The 11,135-nt window shown below is 36.9% G+C and overlaps 1 protein-coding gene across 1 annotated transcript in view; it reads right to left on the bottom strand.

The window, feature by feature from the left end:
• LOC104500171 (UDP-glucose:glycoprotein glucosyltransferase 2-like) overlaps nt 1-11,135 on the bottom strand; it is a gene marked incomplete at both ends in the record, with an annotated part of 60,867 nt that overhangs the window by 20,162 nt on the left and 29,570 nt on the right. Inside the window, 4 exons of the mRNA XM_010143776.1 lie at nt 1,120-1,205; nt 2,770-2,889; nt 3,871-4,021; nt 5,557-5,648. Coding sequence (XP_010142078.1) covers nt 1,120-1,205; nt 2,770-2,889; nt 3,871-4,021; nt 5,557-5,648 — 449 coding nt within the window. The remainder of the gene's footprint in view (nt 1-1,119; nt 1,206-2,769; nt 2,890-3,870; nt 4,022-5,556; nt 5,649-11,135) is intronic.

Below are 11,135 nucleotides of genomic sequence, written 5' to 3'. Positions count from 1 at the left end.
AAAGAAATGATTGCAGTTGAAGTGAGAGTTGCTAAATATTTAGAAAATACATTTGTGTTTGGAATTCTTTGATCTCCAAATGAACAAAGACCAAGAAAATACTCAGGCAAAGCTCCCAGTTGTCTTGTTCTTTTTATCATACCTAGGCAGCTCCCTGTGGCTTGTTGCAGACGGATTGTCCTAAATTTTAGTCTGACCCAGTTTGGCTGCTCTTACGCTATTACGTATCAGAAAAAGGTAGATTAGGTTGTAGGCTACACTCTTCTCAAGGACTGAAGCAGTATCGTCTCCCAGGTAGTGACAAAATACACAAATAGTTACTATCTGTCCTCCATTTTTTTTTTGTCATCGAATGATAAAAAAAAAGGAAGAAAAACAAAACAATGACCAGAACTAGTAAAATTTTAAAGGAAAATGAAAAACCTGTAATTTATTGAGTAAACAAAAAGCTATTTCCCAGAAAGATTTTAAACATTTAATATGGAATTCATCTTGCTGAATCATGGATCTAGTTTGGACACCCTTCTCTTCTTTTATAGACTATGGAAATAAACAGACACTCTTGACACCAGTTTATTTTTTCTTAAAGTAGGCATATCAGATCAACCAGATTCTTCCTCAGAAGTGTCTCTTTCTCTCAAACGAGAAGTAGTTCAGACTCAGATGACTAATGTTTAGAAATTCAAAACTTGGTGAGGATAATCTTGCATTGGTCTTTAAGTATTTATAAGAAAATAAAATTAGCTAAAGCAACCTCAAAACTGCAAGAACTAAATTTAAAAATGCCCTCAAATCATGTTTCACTTACACAATATTTTGCTCAGAATGCAACTTCACATGGGGATCCAGTGGGACCATTTGACGAGATAATTTTTTATCAGTCTTTCGCAATTTATTTTCCACACGCTCAGGTATGTTATCTCTTGGAACCTATGGCTGAAGAATACTTAATACCTGAGTAAGCTTAACGTAAGTGGGTAACCAATGTGTCTCATAAGATTGTTGTAGCCTTCGACTTAATTTGAATTCACATCTTTGCCCAGAAGAATAGAAGATGAAGAAAAAAGGGAAACTAATCTTCTTTTAAGACTCTTCTTCAAGATGTTCAATTTTACTTACCTAAGTGGTACATTATGATGATAAAGTAATTCTGCCAGTTTCATATAATCACCTGTATCTTCTTGTACAGGATCAACAAAAAGTACCTAAGAAGAGAAAACATATTACCCAGATGATATTTATTCTTGATGTCTGTTTTTCTTTTTTCAGACATAAAATCTAAGGACAGGAACTTCCAAAGTAGCTGTGTGCCCCAATTATTTTCGATTTCCTATAGCGTCATTGCAAGAAAACATTAAGAGTACACATGAAAGTAACTTCAGAATTAATGAATTTGGATCAAATACTGAAAACAGGATTTAAGCATTTATTGAACTTCAAAACAAGTGATATCACTACTCTCCTCTGAAAGTCTCTGTGCTAATATTTGGGGTTTATTAACGAACTTAATGTTAGAAAGAATCTAATGATGATTTTTCTATTCTTTCCAATAAATCTATTCTGCTGCAAAAACTAAAATAAATAAAATATATTGACTTAAAATTTCAATTAAAAAATGGAGCACTAGGAAAGAATTCTTCCCTCCCATCTCATGTATCTTTGTATTCACTCTTTCACTTACTGTAGCTTGAAGTATAAACTCAGATCTTTCGGATATGCACAGAATCTAAAACCGGGATCTGTCTGCACAGGTGGATTATCCTTATGCAGATTTAATTAAGACATTGGTACTTTATTCAGCTTTGCACTGCAAGTCCCCTTAGAATTTATCATGATTTTGTTAGAGCAGCTGAAATGCAGCAGAATAATTTTTAAAGTTTTGAACACTCCCTTCCCTTCAGATTATAGTTAAATGATATGTTTTAGATTTCTATAATATAGCTGTTAGATACATCTATGCCAATATTTGACTTTGAATACCTAATGCAATCTACTTCTACGTGTTATGCATTATAAACATATTTTTTTATTACATATTACTTGTATTTTGGTTGTCTTTGGATACTGAAGTTCATGTCACTTGGAGTGAATACATCAGTGGACAAAGGAAGAGCTACGAATGTCATTTATTTGGGTTTCTGTAAAGCCTTTGACACGGTCCCCCACAACATCCTTCTCTCTAAAATGGAGAGAGATAGATTTGATGGGTGGACTGTTTGGTGGATAATGAATTGGTTGGATGGTCATATCCAGAGTATAGGGGTTAACATCTCGATGATCTTCTATGATTCAATGATTCATACAATTACCTTTTGTAATTTAAATCAGTAATAGCTGTTTCCTTAACTTACTGAGACAGAATACTATCTACTAAGGAAAAACTAGGCTACAAGACATTCATAAGTAGTAATTAGCTTTACAACTTAAATCTTTTTGTACCTCAGTTCACCATCTCTAAAACAAGGACAATCATCATTACCTTCTTTCAGTAGTGTACTATGAAGAAAATTCATTGATAGTGAATTATCTATATGTAGCATGGAAAGGAACAAAGCTCCTGACAAAACCATGCCCAACTCAGCTTCTGAGAAATTAGACTAATAATCACATGATTCACTAGACAAAACTATTTTCACTACTATTAGCAGACTCACATAAAAATAATGAAATTATATCTTAATGAATACAGTATGTGTATTTTTAAATAAATTGTCTATCCACATATTAATAAATACACTATGCAAAAAGTAGTAAGTTCTCCAAACTTACCAAGTTATATAAATTGCGTCTAATCTGCTGTATAACTCCGGGAAATGTGGGTTTTAGCAGTTCCTGATAGCTTGCAGGCCATGTGCTGTAGCTGTAATCTTGTTCTATGTTATTAAGCCACTAAAGCAAAAAAGGCAGCCATTAAACCCCACACATTAAACACTGAGTAAAATATGTATATGAGTAAAGGTATTATAAAACACATGGAAAGCCTGGAAGGAGTTAAGTGTTCTATCTTCATCCTGAAATAGTAACAGAAAATAGCTTCTAAAATTAATATTAATTTTCTTTGAAATCAAACTGTTTGGGGTTTTTATTTGCAGTACATAATTATGTTAATAATGGATAGAAAAGGAAAACGACTATTTGTACCCTGTATCAGGTTGCGAATAAAACTAATTTTTCAAGTGCAGAAACTACTTTTACAATACAAAGGTTATAACAACATATCACACAGATACCTGTATGTGTGACACAGTATACTCAGCTTGTAGGACAAATACAGTATTTCTCTATGACCTGCAGAAGCACTTCAGATACATCCAAATAACTAATTAATAGACAGCCAATTTGTTCTTCTGCTCTTTTCTGTGCAAGCCTGACTACACTTGGTAAACAGAAGAGTGACATAGGGTTCTTCCACAGCTGAAGAAAATTAGTATTTAGTGCCTTTTTGACTAGCCTATAAACTTTGTAATGAAAATTGTATGAATTTTGAAGGGAAAAAGCAGAGTAATTGGACAACTGGAAATAAAATATTTAAGTTGTCCAGAATTCATTTATACTTGTAAAGCACATTTAGTATTCTTGCATAATATGAAGCTATTGTGTAGCTAGATTAATTGCTGTAAAGTCAAATTCTATAGCTATGAATGTGCAACTTCTCTCGATTACTCTTTTCTTTTAAACATCCTACATCTTAAAATTTTAATGAAGTATAGGCTAGAGAAAATTAGTATCCCTCCAAAATGTTTTTAACTGCTTATTGATATATGGTCTTATGCCTAGTATTTCAATTACACTAGAAAAAAAGACAGACTGTCTCACACACAGCATTATCAAAGACGCAATAAATAAATAAATAATTGTTTAAATACTTACTATTATTGAAGAGTGGCGAATATCTAGTGCATAACTGTCATCTGTAGGATGTATATGCAACCTCATAAATTTACTGAGGATCTCCTCTTTGATTCCAAGTTCATGAAGGCCATGCATCACTTTTCCTTCCAGTTTAAGAGTCTCTAAGATACTTTTTCAGGAAGACAAAGTGCACAGTGTCTACATAGAACTCTTGTCATGACATATAAGAAAAAAAGACTTCAAACACTTAATGTGAGGATTCTTTTCAGTTTTAAAAGTAACTTTTATATTCTCCTGAAGTCAAATCTTTAAATCAAAATCAATTAATAACATTATGTCTCCAACCTATTTCAGAACAGAATTATAACAGATGATACGATTCTTTTGTTAATTCATATTTATTTTATATGAAGGAATTTTTTCCATCTTTAGTAAGACGTGGCAGGACAGCAGAGTGGAAAGTTGCTTGCTGCATTGTCCTGGCTGAGGCAGAAACTCAAGCAGGGAGTACCCTAAGAGGGAGCTTTGCAAGCGTGTAGAGAAGAAGGCAGCAAACGATGGTGACGCAGACAAGCTTCAAGTCTGCATCATGGCAGAACCCCAAAAACAGAATGGAGGAAACATATAGCTACACCTCTGAAAGAAGACTCTTTGCAGAAGACCCAACAAGGCTCTGAAACATTTCTTGCATTCTGGAAATTCAACGCGAGAATGGAAACAAACCGGAAGTACTCATCAGCAGAACAGAGCTGGCAAGATTTTACAAATCCCTTTATTTCTCTCCTGCTTCACTTTGCATTTTCTCTATTCTGAAAAGTTTCTTTTATTAAAATTAAATCTAGCACTAGCATTAAAAAGCACTATCAATATTTATGTCAATATCAAAAAAGATACAAGGGACTCCACCTCAAAACTCTGGATGAGAAAAAAGTTAGAGAAAACCTGCAAGTATAAATGCCAAAACCAAGAGAGTTTAAAAATGTCCATGAAGGTGAAAACAAGACATTGAGTTAAAAAGAACTGTAGACCCAGACGTAGAGTAACATAAAAAAACCTGAGCCTTAGTATCAGTAGGTTTATCGACAGTTTGCAGGCCACCAAAGACAATTCTGAAGTAGTCATGTTGACAACATACAGAAGGACGCAAGGCATCATGTTTAGAGTTTCTGAATGCTTCCATAAAAGAGGCAAATAATACCCAAAATAATGACAATTACACAATCTAGAAAATGTTTCCTTATACCAAAAAGCATATTAGTTCTGCATTAAGAGAACTTATAAAAAGGTGGCCAGATTCACTCACAAACATGCCAAAAATAACCTCAGGTGCTGTGTATCTAAATTTAATGCCTGAAAATGTCTTGTACTCCAGAACTAGGGACATGAGAGCATTTAACTTGCTTTTCATAAAGTGCTGCCCCCACCCCCACCCCCTTTTTATACATATAAACTGGATTCTTTCCACTTCCAAATTAATTTTACATGGTGAGTCATAAAATTGTAAGCAAATTAGAAACATATTCAAGAGAAAATGCTGTTTTCACCTACTTACATAACATTCATATTCACCACTGTAAACCAGTATTTCCTCTACTGGAGCACTTTCTGACCCCCAAAATGCAACATTAAATTACCTATCACCATGAGCAAGCACAACTTCTCCAGTATATTCTCAAGTAATTCTGTAATCTTCAAAGATCTTACCTAAAAGGATCATGAAAATCCAGGTCAATATGAAGGCCATTTAGAAACAAACGTGCTTCTCCAGGTTGGATTCCAAGTATTTCATGAAAATACTAAAAAGTAAAAAATAATGCTAACTTACTTAGGTACATGGCAATACTAACACATAAATAAATAAATAAAACATAAATAATTTTGCAAAACAGACACATCAGATCTCTTCCATGTAATTTCTTCTTTTAACTGAGTGCTGTTAGTAAAAATACTGACAACATACTTCTATGAGTGCTATTTAACACACTTTCAGTGTACAAATATGAATGAAAATAGCTGATTACTTATACTGTCCCTACCTCTACAAGGTAGGGACAAGAACACATTCTCAGTGTGTGTATTTTCACTTTCTGTTGGCAAACACATACAGAAATATGGCTTGCAAGTTTTTGAAAAATTTCTCCTACATATGCATTCAACAAAGGGAGACCTTACATGTGTCCTTCAGTGAGCTCCACTTAAGACCAGCTTTTTCAATAGCTCAACATCTTTCACCATTCCTAGCATATCCTTGCTTTGCAAAGAAGAAAAAAAAATCCACAATAAATGAATACAAGAGGAAGGAAGAACTTAGGGAGTAAAGTATGCCTTATTTTATTTCAGAGAGCCATGAGGCACCACACTGTTCAATCTATGGTGGCTGTAGCAAGACAAATAGCAGGAGCAACAGCAGCAGTTTATTCCAACTCACCCCAGGAGGAGCAGTCAGCTTTCCAGATCTGTCTTAATTCCCGACAGAGGAATGGAAAGCACAAAAAATATGCAGAAAAAAGCAAGCTGAGAAAATATATTTTTTCCCATTTAGCTTTCACTTGCTGAATAAAACAAGTATGAACAAAAAAATGCACTTCGAACAAAAGCACACTTAGAGCAAGCAGCTCAGGCTTCCTATATTATTACATTTACATGCCTGTTGCTGAACAAATCAGAGAAAAAAATGGGACAACATTGAAAAGTTATATTATTCCTTTAAAGTAGTGGGGTTATTTTCACATAGTTAAATACAAATAGAGTCAAGGCTAACTGGGTTGTGGCCTTATAAGTGCAACTCGACATCAATAATACAACAGTGCACTTAAAGCTCCTTGTAACCCAACACAGCTCCGTATTACTCATCGTTCACTGAAAAGGTACCACATTGCTTAGTATATATAAACATTTCCACAACCAAAAGCAAAAAGGAAATACATAATGACACCTAATATCAGCGTATGAAAGGCAGGGCTCTCCATGAAGGAAAAATGTAGCTGTGATAACCCCAAGCCCAACACAGAAAGAATTTTTATGAGGGTTGCAAACCTTCCTTGATCTTGAAAAACAGCTTTTGAAATGGCTAAATTTAATTTATTCTGATGAAGTAACCTGAACTTTGAGTACTTTCACTTCTTTTCTGTATACAGACTTACAAAAGAATACTAATTACTTACATTTGTTATAAAGTACATATATCTGAACTCAGATATAATGTGAAGAATACAGCGGATTTCGGGAGGGCGGGGGGAGGAACTGTATCCTACTAAAGGTAAGAAATAACCAGAGTTGGTTTGGTTTTAATTGTTAGTTATTATCTTTCATGAAAATTTTAGTAGGCACCTAAAAAAATGTCAGTGGGCCTTTTAAAAATGAGGAGCATAAATGCACGGCAGTGAGTTTCCTATGCTTGGATAAAGAAACAGAGAAAGAGATAATTTAATTACTTTTCTAATGTATATTAAAAAAACCCCTTTATTCTCAATCTTATACACATCTAAACTATGGAAATTTTTTTTTCTTATGCCCCAATACTTGGTACAGAAAAAGAAGTACTTCCATCTTCTTTATAACTAACTGCTGCTTTGGATTACTCTGGCCCAAGGGCAGGACTTCATATTCATCATTGTTAAAACTCATGCAACCATTAAAATAAAAAACCAGAAGCAGCTGGTGTCTGACTGATATTTTTCCTTCCACAGCTTCACACAGAATTACAAGCCACCCCAATGTCTTATTCTACACACACCTCCTAAGCAGCCAAAATTCGTAGATGCCTGACAACGCCAAGTGCCCTTACAGCAGTGTCCCGGTTTGAGCTAAAACTTCCTTGTTTTGGGTGATGGACAAATAGAATTATTCCCTGTAGTACAATAATTCCACATTTAACTGGTTAAGAGAGTCAGGTGAAACATAATGCTACGTCGGGCGCCTTTAGAGGCGGCAGGCAGGAGGAGTGACCTCCTCTTGGCTTCCGGGCAGCGGCACAAAGGCAGCACTGCCGCAACTCTGCCAGTAAGGGACCAGACCGGGACCAGGCTGGGACCAGGCCAGGACCTGAGGGCTGCATCGTCCGGATCGCCTGAGGAACCACAGACTGTGAGCTATTCCTGCCGTGAGTCTCGTATGAACAGCAGGTGAAATACTTGAACTCCCTCCTGTTGTTTCCTGAAGGGAGTTCTCTAGCTGATTGGCTGCTCGCCCAGGGGGTTTCCCCCTCCCCCTCCCCCGCCTTCCTCGCCGCAAGAGGCATTCTGCTCCGGGCTGAGAGCGGCAACAGCCTCCACTCCCACCTCGCCATTGGACGCCTGCCCAGAGCACTGACCTTGAAAAGAACAGACTGTTAAGAACTCTGGTTATCTCAGTCCTCTCTGCTTCATTTTTTTCCCCCCTTTTTCTCCTTTCTCGGTTTGTGCCTATATATATATAAAATAGTGTATAATTGCGTGGTTTTATTGTTTATTAAAAGTTTGTTTCAGTTTTCCGAACGCAGACCAAGGTATGAATTTCTTCCTTCCCCTTTAAAACCCTTCTGTCTCTGGTAAGATCGAGGGAATCGTTAAGGAATTCGAGGAGTGGTTTACTTCGGTCCCCTCGACCCTTAACAAGCAGGTAAAAAGGAAATTTCTGATAATTTTACCTACAAAGAGTTTGATCCTGAGACACAAGTGAAATGGGCAGAAAGGGCAAAAGAAAACAGCCAGGCAGAATGATAAGACTGCTCTACACAGGCAGAGAAGCATCAACAGCCCTCGGTATACCTGAAATTTTTCTGTATTTAGCAAATCCAACTTGCATTACAGTTTTAACACCAGTGTTTTGTCACAAAGTATTCTGACTGCAGAAGAATCACCCTTGATGCCACTGGACTCAAGAAGCAAACAATAAATATAGAGAGGATTACAGTCTCAAGAAATCTGAGCAGCACCCTTCAGGGCTCTTGTGCAGATCTTGTGAGATCACCTAGAACAGGCCCTCTCCCTGAAGCACTGCAATCAGCTACTGAAAGCTTACTGGTCATTTCGATAAGCCCAGATACTCACGTAAACACAGATACTGATAAGACTGCTACTGGCTGATGTAGGTCATAAAAATCCTAATAATAACTAATATGAATGCAAGAACAACGAAAAATATCAGCCACTGAGTTTTGAAATTAAAGTCTAAAAGTTTTTCAAATCCTTCAGTACTGCAGTAGGAAAACAACTGAGCTGAATCGGAGCTGTGACTCGTTATACAATTTTGATGCTAGGCATTTGATTGTTCAGAAGAGCATCCACTTGCCATAACAACTTCAACGAAAGGAATATTTAGGCATCCAAGAGTTAGAATTTCATGCTGATAATACTCATACAGTATTTTATTGCTAAACTCTGCAAGTGCATTGGAAGTTGTGAGTTGTGTTTAATGATATTTTATTTTTCCTTTTTTTCATAGCAATTCTTTGCCTATTTCTGTTGTGGTTTAACCCAGTTTAACCAACAACTAAGCACCATGTGACGGCTCACATCCCCCGGTGGGATGAGGAGAACGATAGAGAAAAAAATGTAAAAGGCTTGGGTTGAAGAACAGTTTAATAACTGAAAATAATAAATAATAATAATAATAATAGTAGTGGTGGTAATGAAAAGGAAGATAACAAAAAGAGAGATAAATAAAACCTAAGACAGATAAGTGATGCAATTGGTCACCACCTGATGACCAATGCCCAGACAGTCCCCGAGCAGTGACTGACCTCCCCAGCCAACACCTCCCCCCTCCAGTCTATATAGTGAGCATGACGTTTTATGGTATGGAACACCCCTTTGTCTAGTTCGGGTCAGCTGTCCTGGCTGTGCTCCCCCACAGCTTGTTGTGCAACTCCTCGCTGGCAGAGCACGGGAAACTGAAACATCCCCAGCTTGGGATAAGCGCTGCTTCACAACAACTGAAACACCAGGGTGTTACCAACGTCGTTCTCGCACTAAATCCAACACACAGCACTGTGCTAGCTACTAGGAAGAAAATTAACTCTATCCCAGCCAAAACCAGGACAATTCCTTAGTTAGAGATCAATTCATTACACCTAAATCATCACATGCCCTTCAACTTCTAATATCTTTATTTCCTCCCGTTGCATTTCCTATTCAGCTTTCATTATCTTGAGAGGGAATCATCCAGTTACACACAGCATGAGATTATATCTCTCCTGCTGCTAGATGGATGTACTGAAGTTCAAGAATGCTATGCCAATTTATTGTGCTCTAGCAGCAGTGTTCGGGAAGTTTCCCTACTTTTATTCAAAGGGTTTTAGCTTTTAGCTGTCTAAAGGCCTGTAACCTCAGGTAGGTCTCCTAGGTGCCTAAGATCCTCTTTCAGTTATTGTATTTCATACAGTTGTTGGACTCATAGAAGTGATCCAGCTGATACACAATGTCATTTGAAGTATCGCAAGGTTTCAGGATAAACCTTCTTGGACAGAAACTTACAAGTCATTTGGAAGGGAATGGATGTCTCAGTGGCCATATTCACCAGACCTATGTGGCTATTGCATGGCAACTCAAATGATATCACAAATCCAGATTTAGGCAACCTCACAAAGGAACCACTGAGTGAGCTAAAATGTTTTTGATGTCCATTAACCACATCTTCATAGTAACAGGAGTTTAGGTATCCATAGAGATGTGCCCAAATGCAGGTATCTTCACTTTAAAACAAGTATTACTTATACTTAATATTGCATGATAATAGTCATTTAAGTTCCGGATATACCTTTAGTGTTTGTTTGGTGGCAAGTTTTTTGTTGGTTTTTTCTCCATTTTGGGGTAGAGGAATAGTTTTTGATCAAGCAGTTCATTTTGACTTTTGTCTTAACAGAGCCGCAGCTGAAGAAAGACATTGTAAAGACTTCATCAAGAAACAAGCGAAGTCCTGACACCAACACTCGTACCCTGGACAAACTATGATCATCAGGGCTTTGTTGTGCTTTATCCGGATTATAACCCTAGCAACAAAGAGTTGTAGGAAAATGAGTATCTCAGCTGTATAAAGAAAGCAATGAAGCAGGGTGCAGACAGTGATTTGCTCCCTTGAGAAAAAACTACGGCCTTTGTCACTAGCGCAAGAAACAAGAGGCCTGCATAATGCTGAGTCCCTCTAAGATCTCTGTGGAAACCCAAGAATTAAACATGCACCCTGCAAACAAGAAAGCTGAAGAGCTCGGGATGGTGAGCTGCTGGGAAATGTGAAATATACTCTCAATACACCAGTTCCACATGCAATCAAAGCAATACGTGGAAACATTGCAGAGATACAGG

This window comes from Buceros rhinoceros, unplaced genomic scaffold (assembly GCF_000710305.1).
Source record: "Buceros rhinoceros silvestris isolate BGI_N320 unplaced genomic scaffold, ASM71030v1 scaffold12859, whole genome shotgun sequence".
NCBI lineage: Eukaryota > Metazoa > Chordata > Aves > Bucerotiformes > Bucerotidae > Buceros > Buceros rhinoceros.
This window is presented reverse-complemented; position numbering and strand designations above follow the sequence as displayed.